At 40.9% G+C, this 18,794-nt stretch overlaps 1 protein-coding gene across 1 annotated transcript in view; it reads right to left on the bottom strand.

Annotated features, from left to right (window-relative positions):
- Positions 1–8,221: 8,221 nt before the first annotated feature.
- ESYT1 (extended synaptotagmin 1) overlaps positions 8,222–18,794 on the bottom strand; it is a 149,402-nt gene continuing 138,829 nt past the window's right edge. Inside the window, exons 28-33 of the mRNA XM_044285525.1 lie at positions 18,015–18,184; positions 15,673–15,771; positions 11,399–11,530; positions 10,791–10,896; positions 9,998–10,047; positions 8,222–9,173 (exon numbers count right to left, since the gene is read on the bottom strand). Of these exons, the coding sequence (XP_044141460.1) occupies positions 9,140–9,173; positions 9,998–10,047; positions 10,791–10,896; positions 11,399–11,530; positions 15,673–15,771; positions 18,015–18,184 (591 nt within the window). The 3' untranslated portion in view covers positions 8,222–9,139. The remainder of the gene's footprint in view (positions 9,174–9,997; positions 10,048–10,790; positions 10,897–11,398; positions 11,531–15,672; positions 15,772–18,014; positions 18,185–18,794) is intronic.

The raw sequence follows: 18,794 nt of genomic DNA, 5'->3' as shown, positions 1-18,794 counted from the left end.
GCAACGTTAAAGGGGTTCTGCACTTTGTTTAAACTGATGATCTATCCTCTGGATAGATCATCAGCATCTGATCAATGGAGGTCCGACACCCGGTACGCCCGCCGATCAGCTGTTTGAGAAGGCAGCGGCGCTCCAGCAGTGCCGCGGCCTTCTCATGGTTTACTGCTGGCTCTGTGATGCCACAACTAGTATCAACTGGCCTGGGCTAAGCTCTGTTCCCTTAAATGGAGCTTAGCCCTGCCCTGGCCAGTTCATACTAGTCGTGACGTCACTGGGCCAGCAGTAAACAGTAAGACGTCCTGGTACTTACTTGAGCAGCTGAAAGGCACTCTGGGTAGACTGGAACAGTAGTGTCCGGAGTAGTGAGGTTGGAATAAACTGATGTCGGAGATGGAATAGGGGATAAGGAGAGCACTGACTTACGAAATGTTTTTGGGCTTCTTCGGGCTAGGGTAGGGGGGGGAGGAGGGGTTAAGGTGTTTACAGTTGTAATAACTTGTGATTATTCATATGCAATATGTACAAGATATCAGTATGTATATTGTTAAGCACAAATGCCGTACTATGACCTTTTTCGATGTATGTACGATACTATGAAAATGCAGATTTATGTATCTTGTGCTTACAATGGATGGAGCGGATTCAGATATTTGAATAAAATTTGGTTTAAAAAAAAAAAAAAAAAAAAAAAAGGCCGCGGCGCTGCCATCTCAAACAGCTGATCGGCAGGGGTCCCGGGTGTCGGACCCCCGCCGATCAGATGCTGATGATCTATCCAGAGGTTTAAAGGGTTTCTGTCAGCCCACTAAACAGTTTTTTTTTTTGGTTAATAATAATCCCTACACTGCGAGTTCCCTATACATAAGCTAAATATTTATTTTAGTTCAGTCTTTAATCGGCGCAGGCGCACTGAGAGGCGGCCGCTCCATCCTCAGGCGCGATATTTTGAATTCAAACAGGGCCAGCAGAGAACGATTCCGTTCCCTGGCCCTGTCACTCACACAGCGGAGGGGGCGTCATTAGGAGCGGAGGATGCGGCTGCTACCAGCAAGTAGCCGCCCTACTTGCTGGTAGCAAGGTAATTTACATATTATAAAAATAGCTTTTTAACTAAATCTACTGAATCAAAATGAATATTTAGCTTTTGTATAGGGAGCTCGCAGTGTAGGGATTATTATTAACAAAAAAAAAAGGTTTAGTGGGCTGACAGAAGTCCTTTAAACAAACTGCAGAACCCCTTTAAGTACAGGGTGAGTCAAAAGTCTCAGGAAACACTTTTATTTCAGAAACAAAAGGGAAAATGAAATATCTGAATACCCCAGCAAGTAACAATACAAAGTTGCAACAACAACCGGGAACGTTCCCTGCGATGCACAGCTATTTGGCGTGTTCAGTGTGTTGTCCATGATGCTGAACACAGAACTTTGAAGTTTTGAACTTTGTGTTGATAATTTTTGAACCACAAGAGATATTGAAAATCTGATTGCGGCAATCGATTTCTGAGAAAATTCTTCTTTGATATGCTACATGACCCCTTTCCCATTGAAAAATGTTTTACTTCATCCAAAATGGCGGCTTTCAAGATGGCAGCCACGTTCCAGACACAGCCTAAAAGATAGTCCCGTTCCCCCCCCTATTACTTGCTTGGGTATTCAGATATTTCATTTGTGAAATGAAAGGGTGTCCTGAGACTTTTGACTCACTTTGTACAAGGGACCCATTGGAGGAATACTTATATGGCCGCTTTCACACAAGCGTATTTGCAAGCCAGATATGGCCAACATTTAATGTATCGGAATCCACTGCTAATGTATTTACTTCTAAATACACACATTAAACCTGTAGTCTAAGGGAGCACATCAAAAATGCAGGGAGGAAAGAACACGTGTATAAATTTGGATGAATTACTGATTTAATACTGATGACAGTCTGAATGGCGTATCATCCGGAATCTGTGCATTGTCCGGAGGAGAAATGCATATGGATTTCCAGACAATCGCGAGAAAGTGGCCCATCATAAATAGGAGACGCACCGCTCTATAGAGCACCTATTGCCAACACAGTCTACCAATGAAAATAGTGGACAAGTGCCAGTCTTAGTATAAAGTCTGTTGGTTCAAAATGCGGCAAATCACAGGCCTCTTAAGTCTGGTGCACTGGACGACCGTCTGTGCTCCAGAAATGTAATATACCGCAGCTATGAGCTGGTGTAGAGTGAACTATAATTTATGGCAGTTTCTGGTGTAAGTTATGGTAATTAGAAGACCCACTGGAGGCCAGGTCCCCTCCCAAATTTCATTACCACTTTTCAAAAGTGGTGAAGAGTAAAAAAAGACAAACTTACTTTCACATTGGCCTTTTGAATTCCGTTTGTGAAATCCATTTCAGGGATCTCGCAAACAGTTCAAAATGGATAAGTTCAGCCCCAGTGCATTCTGAATGGATAAGGATCCGCTCAGAATGCATCAGTTTGGTTCCGTTCCGCCCCCATTCCGCTCTATATGCGGACACCAAAACTCTGCTTGCAGCGTTTTGGTGTCCGCCTGGCGATGCAGAGCCAAACGGATCCGTCCTGACTCAATGTAAGTCAATGGGGACGGATCAGTTTTCACTGCCACAATATGGTGCAATTGAAAACGGATCCGCTCCCCATTGACTTTCAATGTAAGTCAGGACGGATCCATTTTGACTTATTCTTTTTTTTTTAAAGAATAATGCAAACGGATCTGCGGGTGGTTTTGCAGCTAATAGCAGTCCATGACATAGATGAGCGTTCCTAGCATCGCAGATGTAGCGGTGGCCAGGAGGGACGTGGGTGCCGGGGTAAGTATAAGCTATATAAAAGGTGCTTATATATTGCACTGGGGAAAGGGGGCATTATAGGGGTTGGATAACCCCTTTAATGGGTTTTTCACATCATGGTCATTTCTGTTCACTGTACATCAATCACATCATACATTAAATAATCATTTACATGTAACATATGTTAGTGATTATTGGGGGGGGACGACAAAAAAACAACTTGCTACAAAATAACTCCAGAGACACAAGACCATTTTATTGAAAAATAACAATGGTCAAGAAAGAATATTAACAGTTTGCTAATAACAGTGTACAAGCATACAAATAAGTTCATATAGTGCAAATGTTGCTTATCCTTACTAAAGCCACATATTAAAGTAACTGCATAATATGTAAATAAAAAAACATAAAAATTACAGTATAAAGAGAAACTTTGGCTTCCATTTGAATGCAAACAATATGAAATATACTGCAAACAGACCTAAAGCATGACAGAATTTATAGCTCAACATTGCCATTTTCCAGCTACTGTCACGTTGTTGCTCTCTCTACTAAAAGGGGTTTCGGCAAATTGGCTTCAAGACCAGGTCAATGGTTTAGATTTTGATTCTAATTAATGTGATACAAATCAAATCATTAAAGGGGTTATCTGGGAATTTATATTGATGACCTATACTCAGGGTAGGTCAACAATATCAGCTCAGTTGGGCTCAGTCACCCAGGACCTCTGCCAATCAGCTTTTAGAAGAGGCCGGGGCTCCGTGAGCGCCACCGCCTCTTCCTAGTCCATGTGACATCACCATAGCCTAGCTCCAGCTCAGCCCCATTCAAGTCAAAGGCGCTGGGCTGCAATACCGAGCACTTAAGATGAATAAACTCTGATAAAGGTGTCGGTAAGATGAGCAGCCATGTCCCAGGTTATTCCATAAACCTGCACGCTCAGACCATGCATGGTTACTACCATGGGAAGAGGGAGAGGCCTCTGACAGATACCTTTCCTGACATCTTATTAATCAATGATTTCTTGTATCTCTTTAGCACAACACATGTTCTTTTATGCATTTATTTCAAATCGCTCCTGACAAATACCAGACTCAGTATTAGGGCTCATGCACACAACAGTATTTTGCGTTCAGTATACTGTCCGTTTTTTTAGTTCAGTATGCGGTACATTTTCTGAACCTCCGTGTGCATTCAGTTTCAGTATTTCCGTACCATGAAAAGATAGAACATGTCCTATTCTTGTCCGCAAATCACGGTGCTTGGCTCCATTCAAGTCAATGGGTCCACCAAATAAACAGAACACATACGGAAATGCATCCGTATGTCTTCCATATCCGTTCCGTTTTTGCGGAACCATCTATTGAAAATGTTATGCCCAGCCTAATTTTTTCTATGTAATTACTATATATGCCATACGGAAAAACGCAAAGGAAACACAACGGAAACAAAACAAAAAAATAAATAAAATGTAACAACGGATCAGTAAAAAACGTACCGCAAAAGACTGAAAAAGCCATACGGTCGTGTGCATGAGCCCTAAGACATACGATTTGGTTACTACAGCCAGGACTTAAAGGCCAAAGTCAGCTGGAACTACCAATTTTGGCAGACTATCTGATCTGTTTGGGAGAAGCCATAAAGTCCTCTAAGGGATGAAAGATGGGTTGGGCAGTAAAGTAGAGCTGTTTATATAATGAAGTTTTAGAGGAATTTGCGTTTATGACAAGACTAGCAGGTAACATTGATGCTGCATGTAATACATTCAAAACTATGAACAAGTTTAGGGCAATTTTTAGGATTACATTTTACTCACTTTGGGCTAAAAAAATCTTTTTTTCAGTTGGTGTTTATGAAAAATGTTCAGCTGTTTCTGAGATACAGGGTTTAAAATCAGACTGTTTGCAAGCTAGCTGTCACTTTGTTTCCTTTGAATCCCGTCATCCGACAGCTCATGTGTAGCTCTTATCTCTGTTCTTCTGACCTCATAACTTATTTAGCTCAGTTCTTATGAAAAACTTAGAAGAATATGGCTAAAGGTCCCTTTACACGGGATGACAGCACCTGTTTGTCAGTGAAGGAGGCAGCTGCATTTACACACAGCCGACGGAGGAGGAGAAAGAAGAGCGCTGGCGGTGAGGAGTGGCATCCGGAGCAGGCAAGTTAAGTGGATTTTTTATTATATGTTCTCTGTGGCATGGGGGCTGATATCTGAGGTCTGATTGGGGGTCATTCACATAGGGGTCTGAGCTGAAGTCTGATTTAACAATGGGGGTATTCTGATTGGTGGTCTGACCTGAGGTCTAACGAAACATTTTTTTATTGTCTGCCTCCAAAACCTAGGTGCGTCTTATAGGACGAAAAATACGGTAATTGGCGGTACAATTACACCACCAGACAATCGCTAATGAGCTTTCCTATGAACGCTCGTTAGTGATTATCTGCCGGATCTCGGCCCGTGTAGAAAGTCCTTTAATAAGTGTTTATGAGGTCAGGAGATCAAAGATAAGAGCTACACATGGGCCGTCAGATGACAGGATTCAAAGAAAACAAAGTGAGAGCTTGCAAACTGATATTAAACCCTGTATCTCAGAACTGACTGAACATTTTTTTTTTTTTTAAACAAAATGTGTATCACAGTACATTCTTATCAGGAATGAACACTATTAAAAGTATTACAGTGTTAACATGCCAATTGGCAACACAGAATATTGTATAATAACAATTTACCATTCTAGCCCCACTAAAGTTATTTCCAAACCTTATTTTAACTCCACCCCACCTCCCGTCTGGATGTGCCTCCTCTATATCTATAAAACCTTAAGATGTCCCAACTGTCCTTTGTCAGGTACCATTCTGTGTATTGAAAATTACGCATGAGATTTTGTACTTCTACATTCGTCAGATGTTTGCCAATAAAGGTCTGCCATTTGTTTAAGAAGATAGTAGAAATATGGTTTTTAATTTTTTTCTGCTTCCAATTGGTCCATTAATAAAAAAAGTATCGCATTTGCCCCTGGAACTCCCTGTCAGATGTTGTATGCGGCGTTAGCCATTTGTTTAATAGGCATCTCACAGCTACCAATAAAACCCCATCTATCAGTCTCTGTATCTTTTTTCCCTTCAGGAAAACTATGAAACAAAACTACGAGTGGCTCACATGGTAGTTCTATCTGCCAAGTCTGTTTGATCCAAGATACTATCCAACTCCAGTAGGTTTGTACCATTGGGCAGGACCATATACAATGATCTAAATTCGCCCTTGATTGGTTACAGTTTGGACATGCTGTTATCCTTTCGGGAGCCACATCCGAGGCAGGTAGATTAAACGCAAATATTGCTCTGTGTGTGAGCCTAAACTGCGTCTCTCTCCATCCCTCACATGTGACGACTGAACATTTTCAATAAAGATCAACTGAAAAAAAGATTTTTATTCTAAAATGAGTAAAGTGCAATCATAAAAAAATGCCCCCGAAGGTGTGCATAGCCTTTAAGCATTTACCTTTCATTGCTGAACAGTCACTGAAGACATGCAATAAGCAGCAGCTCGCAGTCCACGTTGCTTTAAGCCAATAATTATACCTCATATACACATATTCTTTTGTCTCTTGACCTGCATGAGAATATATCTCACAAGATGGCACTTAATGATAAATCTAGAAGTGATAAAATGTAGTATTTTTAGCGATTTGCTGGAATATGGAAGGAATGTGTCACTTTCAACAAATCAAGTGTTCTCCGCCTTGAACTGTAAAAAAAACCAAAAAAATGCAAACAGCGATTCATACACTAGTTAGGCCTCATGCACACGACCGTTGTTGTGTTCCGTTCCGCAAAATGGGGTTCCGTTATCAGTTTCCGTGTGTCTTCCTTTATTTCTGGAGGATCACCAGACATGAAGGAAAGTAAAAAAAAGTCTAAGTCAAGTTTGCCATGCAAATGATAGGAAAAAAACGGACGCGGATGACAATCTTGTGTGCCTCCGCGTTTTTTCAAGGACCGCGAACCATTTTCCGTGAAAAAAAATAGGACAGGTTATATTTTTTTGACGGACTGGAACCACGGATCACGGACGCCGAGGACAAACGATGCACTAGCAGAGTTTTTAACGGACCCATTGAAAGTCAATGGGTCCTCAGAAAATCACGAAAAACGGAACAACGGACACGGAATGAAACAACGGTCGTGTGCATGAGGTCTTAAGGTGATGGGCTTATTTGCACATGACAGAATTGTTGCATACTTTCCATCTGGAATCCCAGGTGGGGAATTTGCACTGGAACGCAGTAGCAGCAAATGGATGAGATTTTAACTAATCTCATGCACATGTTGCATCATTTTCCATGCAGAAATTAACCTGCAGTGCAGTTTCTTCTATCCATTATATGTCAGTAATTGTTCACGGATTTGCTTAAAAAAATTCAATAGGGAAGTCGGCAACAAACCCCAATCGTGGATTTTGAGGCAAATTACTTTTGTGACTCCCTTGCCTGGTCCCCTGCTGATCATTGTACATTGCAATGACATCTCGTTACATGTGACTTTTTATTTTAATAATTGTACATGAACCCTGTTTTCTGCAGGAACAAATCCGCGCCAAAACTCACACTTCGTACTCTAAATCTTTACTGATGTATGAACGCACAGTAACAAACGGGAATGCTGTATCCGGCTGAATGTATTGTTTTACAGCATGATGTCAAGCACTACTTCCAGCGGATGCAGTGTCTAGAGTTGCTGTTAAAAATAAAAAAAATACAATGAAATAATTGTGCAAAACTGAAATGTTAACAGGACAAAAAGTATCTGAAGGTATTACATTCTACTTGGAAGGTCCGCTCTCTTGTACATCTTGTAAGATCTCAGCACAAAGAAGAATAACAATTTTATTAAAAGATGTACAAGACTCTATGGTGTGGATATGTCCGTATTGTTATATGGTGTTGTACTTTTTATTCTGAAAATGCTAATAAAAATCTGATATATTATATAATATAAAAAAAAAAAAAAAATGTATGAGAAAATTGACCTTCCAAACATTATATTAACTCAATCTACTGTAACAGCGATTCATATTCTTTTATATTAAAAAAAAGACCATTAAAGCAGAGCTATTAAAAAAGTAAAAACATATAAAAGAGGCTAATAAGGTAAACTGCTAACAAAGTAAGTAACAGGGGTATTTTGGGCGGGGGAGTTTAAGAACATAGGAAATGACTTTACCTTAGGCCTTGTTCACACGACTGTGGTTTTGGTCCGCATCAGAGCCGCATTTTTTGCGGCTCGGACCCATTCACTTCAATGGGGCCGCAAAAGATGCGGACAGCACTCCGTGTGCTGTCCACATCCGTTTCTCCGTTCTGTGTCCCTGCAAAAATTATGAGGCATGTCCTATTCTTGTCCGTTTTGCGGACAAGGATAGGCATTTCTATAATAGGCCTCCTGTTTCGTTCCGCAAATTGCGGAAGGCAGATCGCAAAACAAGGCACGGTCGTGTGAACAAGCCCTAAGGAAGAGATGTAACATGATATTAAAGAGGTTGTTTGAGACTGGATAAAAATGTAGCCAGGGTGGTGAGGAACTGCATCAAATAGGAGAAGAGCCCTACAACCCCCTGTAGCTTTAGCCCCACTGGTGCTCTCCGCTGAACTGTCTCAACAACACCAATGATGTTTGTCTGTGCATGTGATCGCTATAACCAAGTAGTGACAGCCTAGCGGGAAGTACAGGGGCAGCGGCACTGGAATGGCGGGAGATTTAACAGGTGAGCCCTACCGCTATATTTTGTCTGATCTCACACAACTCCTTTATGTATTCTTCTCTGAAACCATAAAAGCTAAAATGAGATCATTAAAATCGAGAACATCCAAGTCTGCGACTGTATACGTATAGGGAACACTACTTCCAAGTTGATGTTCCTTTTCGTAAACTAAAAGTAAACATTAGGCCTTTGTACTAATATTCCTCAGATAATTTCATTTCAATAAGCTGCTCCTAATGGGTCCTCATGTGACCATTACACATCTTTACGTACAGTCTTCCTCCTGATCCCCACCTGTTCTAAGGCAGTAACACCTATATAGAAGTTCTATGAAAGAAAGGGTTAGCAGACTGCTGTACATAACGTGTAACATCAACAGGATCCAAGCAACAAAATGGTCCCATCATATGATCAGGGCGAGCAGATGCCAGGAATGTCCTCGTGGTTCTTGAAGAAATGTTATTTTCTGCTGGGGATGCTTTTGCTTCGTCCATCACACTTCCTTGTGGTAATGAGGAGTTCAGTAGGCAACGTCTCCCAGAAGAGATCAATGGCTCATATCCTTGAAGATAAAAGTTAGACACTTGTCCTCTCTCCTTTCAGATCATACCTGGCAAAAAAGGAGTTCGAAAGGTCACTTTTCAGAATGACATGAGACAACCGATATGTCCTTATGATCATCGGAGGTGCGTTAAGGGATTTGCTTTTTTTTTCAATTTTGTCGTGAAGTTTTTTTTTTAAGGAGGCCTGTATTCTGTTTCCTACTCCATGCATTGTGTTATTTGCCAAGTAAAGTAAAAAGAACAGCTCCAGAATGATCAGCTGAACAGTGCTAATAACAAATGCAGATGCTTAAAAGCCATCTTCTCTTTCCAAGAGATATAACTATTTTCATATCATTTTCCAGTGGAGCATTGCCACCAAGTCTCCATACACAGCTGGTCTCAGTACCCTGCCTAAGGTTCATCTAAGGCAGGCATCCTCAAACTGCAGCCCTCCAGCTTTTGTAAAACTACAACTCCCTATTCATAAGGAAAATTGGGAAATGAGATCCAGTGTTTATGATAGGATCTGTTTCTTAAAGCTAGCTGGATTTTTACATAAAAATCTTTTGGTCAGTTCATTGTGATGTTCCTTGTAAAGCCAACCATACAAAACCACACACATAAAACAGAACCTCCCCCTCTTCATAAACATGCACGTTTACTCTATAGAGAAGAGGATGACGAGAAGCTGCCAGACACTTCTCACAGAGGGCTTTCTCCTGGCAATACAAAGGAGTGGGCTTGTTGAGAGACAACATACCTTACTCTTGGTTCATTGACCATTAGGAGAAAGTAGGAAAGCCCTCATTCATATCAGATTACTGCGGTATTTCCTGAGTGATATTAGGTCAACAAAAGGTGGTCTATTCTGAAACCCAACTAAACTTACCACTGATTCAGTCCTTTGGACAAGTCCACCTGAGAAAGGTCAATAATAACCTGTAGGATTAGGAGAAGACAACCCATCAGTATCAAATAAATAGCATGAACCCTAAACAGGACTATGCATTGCCTGCACCCCCATTTCCCTGACTTATTGGTCTAAACCCTGTCTAAGGACAATTAAAGTAGTCATCCCATGACTAATGTAAAAAAATTAAAATCAGCCATCGTATAGTATTTGACAATCTCTTTCTAACAAATCTAGAACCAGCCCTGTACCTCACATTCATTGCTCTACTAGACTTACATCAAACTGACTGCTCACGGGGCGTGTCTTTTCTGCTACAGCTCGGGGGCGTGGTCATGCTCTGCCTATCACAGCTCAGGAGGCAATTAAAAGATGAAACAGAGCATGTGCGACCCCATCAGTGAGCAGGACAAAACTAAACATAGCAGGTGGCGCTACACAGAAACATTTTATTAAATCTGTGTGGCCATACTAAATTTTTAATTATGTGCAATTACAAAAAGTATTCAGATCCAGGTGCTGGTTTGAAAAGTGTAGAATATTTTTCATGGGACAACCGCTTTAACCCTCCCCCCCCCCAGGATTTCCTGGGTAATTAATTTCCATACAGGATCACTATCCTGCTCGTAAATTCCAATAGTCCGCATATATTAGGCTTGCTATTTAGTTTAGGTACACTGAGTATATTTGCTATGTGAACATACAAGAAATTATAAATCATTGGCTTGAAAAATAAAAGAGGTTGGCCATCCCGCATTTTAATGCGCTGTACCTTTCCGAACAGCTCTTTCTCTCTGGACATGAAGGACACACTGTTTTTCACTGAGATTTCTAGTTTTCTCTTTGCTGCTTCCTCCAATGGTATTTCCCACTCCAACCTGCAGGAATCACAAGGGTATGTAAGGGCTATGGGCTAGGCAAAACACTACATACATTTACCAGTCTCCTCATTGCCACTGATCACTATGTGAATATGTGTAGGACATACTGGGGAAAATCTGATTGCACTGATGAAAGCACATAGCTTTAAGGCTCATGCACACAGAGCCCCAAATTACAGAGCAATTGCCACTCCAAGTGCTGCTGTAACCTCCGAAAGAAGCAGCACTTCTAAAGAAGAATATATCTGCAGTGCATCATCTGATGGAACATCGAGGCATGCAGAGATAAAGCACAGCCCCCTAGACTTCTATGGTTGCCACGTTAGAGCTTGTGGGTCACAATGTGTTTGGCAATGCCAGGTCTTCAGTATTCACCACTAGAGTGTAGACTAATCACCATAGGAGTCTGGATTGCCTAACACACAGTGCGGTCACTATTCACATAAAAGCTAACCCTTTATTACAGTCACCACGGTCAATATGTGAAGGAAGTGCTTACTTTTCATTAAACTCGGGGTTAAGGGTCCGTTTCTTCACACTTGTTTTCCGTTTTGTGGCACGATTTTTATCTGGTAACAGGATGACTGACAAATACGGATCAGGAAGCTCCTTGGAACTGACACTTAAATTTCTGGAAAAAAAAAAGAAAAAGGGTAATATTAAATTCACATCACGATGAACCCAAAAATAATATATTAGCACACCTTGCTATTTATAATTGAGAGCATGATATACGGTAAGTATAAGCCTCAAAGGACTTAAGGCGGGTTTACACTGCCCGATAGGAACATTCATCTCTGATAATCGGCCCGTCTACAGGTTCCACAGATCACCTGATGAATGAGCGAAACATCGGGTGGAAATGGACATTGATGCAGACAAGTAAATTATCTTTTTTGGGCATCAGAACAATGCAGCTGTAAGAAGACGAGTGATAAGCAGCAGCCATCACTGGTTCTCATACCGTGGAGGTGATCGCCGCATGTAAATGCAGAACACCCCCAGTGAACGAGCAGCCGACTGTCAGGAAGGAACGCTTCCTTCCTGATAATTGGCAGCCGGTTGGAGCATGCAAATCCAGCGTTAAGCCAGGACTACACAGTGACTTTGGCTGCGCAAGGGGTAGATTGCAGTATGGCAATGCTAAATGGCAGCACTGTAACCCACAAACCTACCGTGCAGCTCGTGGGACGCAACTCGACCACATTCACTTTCATTATGTTGCGATGCAGCATTGCGATACTGTGATCTTTGATCATGCGATGTGTTGCCCTAGCATAGGTAGCTATAGTCATTATATTAGAAAGCCTGAGAAACATGTTTAAACTTGTATTTGGTCTGGCATTCTCTATGCAAAAAGATCTCAATGCACAAAAAAGAAATCACAATAATTTGCTAATAATTTTTGGGAAATTCCTGCGTTTAAACTATAAAACTTTAGCAATAAAGTTTTATGTTTTAGGCGTTTTCCTGAAAGGCGTGTCCACACTGGCCATAACTTTTGCAGAAAATCCGCAATGAATCAGTGACAAAACATGTGGCTTTTGCGGTGTGCAATGCAAAGAGTGAAATTCGTTGTGGAAATCCACAGCATAAATTGATATTTAAAATCCACACGGCAGGTCAATTTAGATTTTTTTCCTGGCATGTGGATAAGGTTTCTTAAGATTTCACCCACTTTGCTACTACTATTAAATGGTGTGGATTTGCTGCAGGCAAATGTGTGGACGTACCATTACACTTGAGTTTTTATGACTGGGAATTTGTATTAATCAGGCGCCTAACTGGTCGCAAGATGGTATTTTACTGCATATCTGTGCATTAACAATACAGGTTATCTTTTCTTTAAAGGGCAAAAATATTTTACTGATTCTGGGCGACCCGGTAGGCTACTCTCCAGAGTAATCTCCAATCAACAACCTAAAAAACATATAGAGAAGGTTCGAGTGAGGGATGGTAGAACAGTTACTGGTCAGGGTCCGGTGGAGAAGGCCTTTTTTGATTATTTTCTTGATATGTATAAGGCTGATTCTAATATTACAGACGATAAGATAGATCTCTACCTAGATAGGATTAACTTTCAACTATTACTGAGAACCAAAAGAAAGCATTAGAACTGGAGGTCTCAATTAAGGAACTTGAGGGAGCTATTAAATTATGTTCACCTAATTCTACTCCTGGTTCAGACGGGCTTCCATATGAATTTTATAGCAAATATGGGGACTGTATTTTTCCTAGATTACTGGAGGTCTTTACTGAATCAATGGAGGATGGGAGGTTGCCAGATTCAATGATGGAGGCTACAGTGATACTAATTCCAAAAAAAGGCAAGGACCCTCTAGATTTAGAATCTTACAGACCAATTTCACTGCTTAATGCAGATGTAAAGCTTTTGGCGAGGGTCCTTGCTACAAGGCTCTCTGGGGTCATCTCCTCCATAGTCCATCCGGATCAGAGCGGTTTCATTAAAAATAAGGGTACACATTATAATCTACACCGGCTCTTTTCTAATATCCAGGCCCCTGGGGGGACCGCCCGCTCCATCCTGTCATTAGATGCCTCTAAGGCCTTTGACAGGGTGGAGTGGCGTTTCCTCTGGAAGGTTCTTGCTAGGATGGGCTTTGGAGAGAGGTTTATACGTACTCTTAGGCTATTGTATGGATCTCCAAGGGCTAAATTGAGTCTTAATGGAATTTTGAGTAGCAGTATCGAGTTAAACAGAGGCACCCGTCAGGGTTGCCCACTATCTCCCTTATTATTTGATATATATATCGAACCCCTTGCGATGGCCATTAGGCAGGACGATCAGATCAAAGGATTTGGTACGCTAGGAACACAAGATCGTATCTCACTATATGCAGACGATGTTCTGTTTTTTATAGATCATACGGAAACCACTCTCCCTAGGATTATTCAAATGGTTAAATTATTTGGTGAGGTTTCTGGTCTTCTTATAAACTGGACCAAGACTAGTCTGCTTCCAATAGACCCCCTACCACAGAAAGAGATTCCTGTTACACAGTTGGATATTGTTGATACTTTTCAATATTTGGGTTTGACGATATCGCCTCGGGTCGAAAATTTTGTAGAACTTAATTTGATCCCCATAATAGTAAAGATCAGAGCTAAAATAGGAATTTGGCTGAAACTTCCCCTATCTAGAGCTGATCGAGTTTCACTAGTCAAAATGGTGATATTACCACAATTGCTCTATGTGCTCAGGAATACACCTATTTGGATACAAGACAAACATTTTAAACTTATAGAGAGACTAATTAATGATTTAATATGGGGAAGAAAGCGAGTTCGAATTAAGTTGGAGTATTTGTATAGATCAGTGGAGTGCGGGGGTTTAAATCTCCCCTACTTTAAGGGATACTTTATTGCAGCCCAGCTATTGAGGTGCTATGAATCAGAGCATAGCGCACTACTGGGGAAGTTGGTAAATAGTCATGCCCACAATAATATTTTTTCCTTGTTGGAATCTGGCCTATTGAAGAGCTATGAGCAAGGCTACAGAGAGACTATAAAACTACTCCTTAAGGTGTGGGCTACAACTAGGACATGGTTGAAAGTTAAGGGTTCACTTACATTTACGCCTCTTTGGCATAATTTGTATTTACAAAGGCTGGATGAAATTGCAGCTGACACATTTTGGCAGAAGAATAAAATTTTATATATCTCACAGGTAGTTAAAGATAGAGAAATTAAATCCTATATAGAAATGATACAAAATTTAAAAAATCTTTCATGGTTTAGGTATTTCCAATTGCGTTCTGTGTTATCCAGCTTGGATGATAAGCGGCTGTTGGATATAGATAATGTATCCTTTCTGAATGATTGGGTAGGAGGTACACATTCCAGAATAAAAATTTCAAATATATATAAGTTATTACTTAAAGCACGGTTTAGTGACATACACTCTCCAGGACAAAAAGCGTGGGAGCTGGACTGTCCGAATGTACAAATAGAAGGGTGGGATAATATTTTTGGGAATCTATCTTCACTATCCCAGAACTTTAACCATGTCCTGATACAATTTTATATCTGCCACAGATTATATATTACTCCATTGTGGATGAACAAATGTGGGTTAAGAGACACGTCCAACTGTCCCAAATGTGACACTGTAGGAGCAGACTTTCTCCATATGATATGGACCTGTCCAGAACTTATAAACTACTGGAACGGTATCAATAACTATATTATGTGTAAACTAAAAATTCGAATTCCTTTTGAACCACAAGTATTTATTCTCAATGATCTCTCCAAATTAAAAAATCATAAGTATCAAAAGATTCTTTTGAGTAGAGTATTGATGTTGGCTAGAGTTTTGATCAGCCGCACCTGGTTTGCCCGATCTACTCCAAACAAAAACACATGGATAAATTTAATTGATAAGGTAATGAACTACGAAAAATTTTTATACAGACGGAGGGAAAATGAATATCAATGGACCAGGATATGGGGTGGTTGGAGGTCTGGTTAGCTGAGATCAAGTTGTTTTATATATAAGGGTCCTACTTTGACGCACCACAAACTGGGAGGGAGGGAGGGGAGGGTTTTCTAAATATTTTGAAAAGATGAGTGGAATATACGCACATATAATCACTTGGGTTACTAAGAATTGAGAGACTGTAATAAATTTTTTATTGTAAATGTTTTGTAGTTTTCCCAATAAAATAAAAAATATATAAAAATAAAAAAAATAAAAAAACAATACAGGTTATCAATCTGAACACATGTAGTCATGAAGACCCATATAAAGCTTACCTGCAACCATGCATTACTGCTAAAAGCTTGCCCTCTTTTGCCGGGTAATACACCGTCACATGTAGCTGACTTGCGCTGGATTCCACGAGATGGGGATCACTGCAGGAAAACAAATCGTAATTTTTTAAAGAAATCTTCAGTTATAAATAAGGCAGGGAAGAAATGGACGCAAATGAGCTCTTAAATACTGACCTAGGCCTCTCACCCAATTAAGCCGGCACACTCTGCTCTGCATTGATGAGGGGCAATCACCCCGAAACAGCGGTCTGCAGATGAGATGCTGGCTTATTTAATATCCAAGTCATGTCTCAAGGCCTATTTAAAAGGGCCAAACATTGACTTATAGGATAGCTGCCTTACATCTGGTGGCATTAGAGGCAGAGCTGGTTAAAGGGGTTGTCTCACTTCAGCAAGTGCCATTTATCATGTAGAGAAAGTTCATACAAGGCACTTACTAATGAATTGCGATTATCCATTTTGCTTCTTTTGCTGGCTGGATTCATTTTTCCATCACATTATACTCCTCTCGTTTCCATGGTTACAGACACCCTCAAATCCATCAGTGGTGGTCGTGCTTGCACACTATAGGAAAAAAAGAGTCAGCCTCTCTGGTGGCCGGGACCATGAGAGCACACATAAGCTAGTTATTTTTCCTATAGTGTGCAAGCACGGCCACCGATGCTGGATTGCAGGGTGGTCGTAACCATGGAAACGAGCAGTGTATAATGTGATAGAAAAATGAATCCAGGAAGCAATATGGACAATCACAATACATTAGTAAGTTGTATTAACTTTCTCTACATGATAAATGCCACTTACTGAAGTGAGACAACCCCTTTAAGATCTCATTTGCATCCCTTTCTTCCCAGAATTCCAGAGGAGCATGTATGGCCCATAAGTCTCCTTACGCCGATTGAGACGCTCTCCCCAAGGAGAGATAGTACCCCCAAAACAAGGCAAGGGAATGACTGAATACAAAATCATATCAAAAAGGTATATAAGAATCAAGAACTGACAAAGAAAAAAAACTAACAGTTCCCTTAATCCCTGACGGTAATTTATTTTTATTGAAGTTTTGGTTTAATTCTTAAAGGGAATGTGACCTATTATAGAAATCAAGTTTTTGAAGAATGTTTGGTGATTTTTGTTTTTAAACTTCCATGTCACTATCTATATCTGTATGTATAACACAGGATCCACCAGGTGATCACAGCTTATCTACTCCTACCTGACCTCAGCACAGGTCAAAGAGCATGCCTAGAAAACTCTTCCATAGAGGACAATGAGGTCCCTGGTGGCTGCTGTAAAGCGGATCTCTAAATGCTGTTAACAGCTCAGGCAAGATGGCTGCCCCATAATAAAGTTCAGAAAATGGAATAAAAATATTTGCAATCAGAAAATAGTAGAAAAAAAATAATAATTATAGGTGACATATTCCATAGTCAATGTGGGAAGTTCTCAAAGGGAGGAAACTATCAACAATCATAGGGGTTGTACAAAGTGGCAGAACAATTAAAAAAACTTAAAAAGAGGACCTGTTGCCACTTTTGAACCGTCTGTCTGTTTTAGTAAATACCCATATTTCTCATGAAATATACAATTTTGGGGCATCTCTTATTATAACTGTGGTTGTGCTGTTCCTCTGTTTCCTCCTAGAAATTCATGAATATATGGACTACTGCGTATTATCATTTCCCTACATAGTCTGACTGTCAGCACCGATTGGACATTGCAGGTACGCACCCCCAGCTGACATCACCCTAAGGGCCCGTTCACATGACGTGTTTTGGCGATGTTTTATTACACATTTTCTGCGCAGAATCCACACAAAAATCCATCTCCATGCAAGGCAGAACTTGCTACAGTGTGGAAAAAGGAAGCAGCATGCTCTGTCTTGGAGCGGACTCCTCACCGATTCTCCCATTGAAATGAATGGGAAGCTGAAAAAACGCTCCAGAAATGGCACCAAAATCGGGCCGAAAATCAGCGTGGATTCCTAATTGAGTTTTCCAGTGAATTTTCAAAATCTGTCGTGTGAACATACCCTTAGACATCAATTATGAATTGCATTTTTTTTTTTTTTGAGGGGGGCTAAACAAAAGTCCCATGTACTCTAACATAGTACCAATGAAAAAAAATAATTCTGGATTTATTACATAAAATCTGAGAAACTGGTACCGTTCTTACAATAACCCCACTCAACCATGGTAGAGGGAGATTTACATACGACGTCTTTTTGTGAAATACACATCAATACTGGCACGTCATCACCCTAACCTTACCTATACATTACCTGATCCACAGGAATGATGTAACCTAGCTGTGTCAATGGCGACACTCACCTATTTGAATTGGGTAGCCTTTGCCTCAGCTCCCCTGTAGGGCTCTCATCATTGTCCACAGCAGACTCCAAGTTAAATGGTATATTCCGAGGGCTTGGGGGTCTTTGGGGACCAGAAGATGTAACACTAAGAGCCTGGAGCTCAGGACTGACATTAGGAGAAGACAGAATCTGAAACAAAGGGACATTTCAGTGTAACTTGGCACTGGTTTTTGTCAGGAACGTGTAAAAATATATTCGTACATTTAAAGGGAACCTGTCATCGGGATTTTGTGTATAGAGCTGAGGACATGGGTTGCTAGATGGCCGCAAGCACATCCGCAATACCCAGTCCCCATAGCTCTGTGTGCTTTTATTGTGTAAAAAAAAAAAAAAAAAAAGATTTGATACATATGAAAATTAACCTGCGATGAGTCCTGTCCCGGGGATGAGCCCAGCACCGCCCCGCATCCTCAGAATCTCCTCCTTGCTCCCAGACGTCAGAAAGCTAGAGCGCCGTAATCTTGTGATGCGCGAGCTAACGCATGCACAGTGTCGTCATAGTGTTCCTTCCCTGTGCTGGCATCAGCCTCAGCGAAGGAACTGCGCATGCGCTAGCTCGCGCATCGCAAGATTACGGCGCTCTAGCTTTCTGACGTCAGGGAGCATGGAGGAGATTCTGAGGAATGCGGGGCGGTGCTGGGCTCCTTCACGCTGGACTCATCTCCGGGACAGGACTCATCTCAGGTTAATTTGCATATGTATCAAAAATTTTTTTTTTACACAATAAAAGCACACAGAG

Source organism: Bufo gargarizans, chromosome 3 (assembly GCF_014858855.1).
Source record: "Bufo gargarizans isolate SCDJY-AF-19 chromosome 3, ASM1485885v1, whole genome shotgun sequence".
NCBI classification, from domain to species: Eukaryota; Metazoa; Chordata; class Amphibia; order Anura; family Bufonidae; genus Bufo; species Bufo gargarizans.
This window is presented reverse-complemented; position numbering and strand designations above follow the sequence as displayed.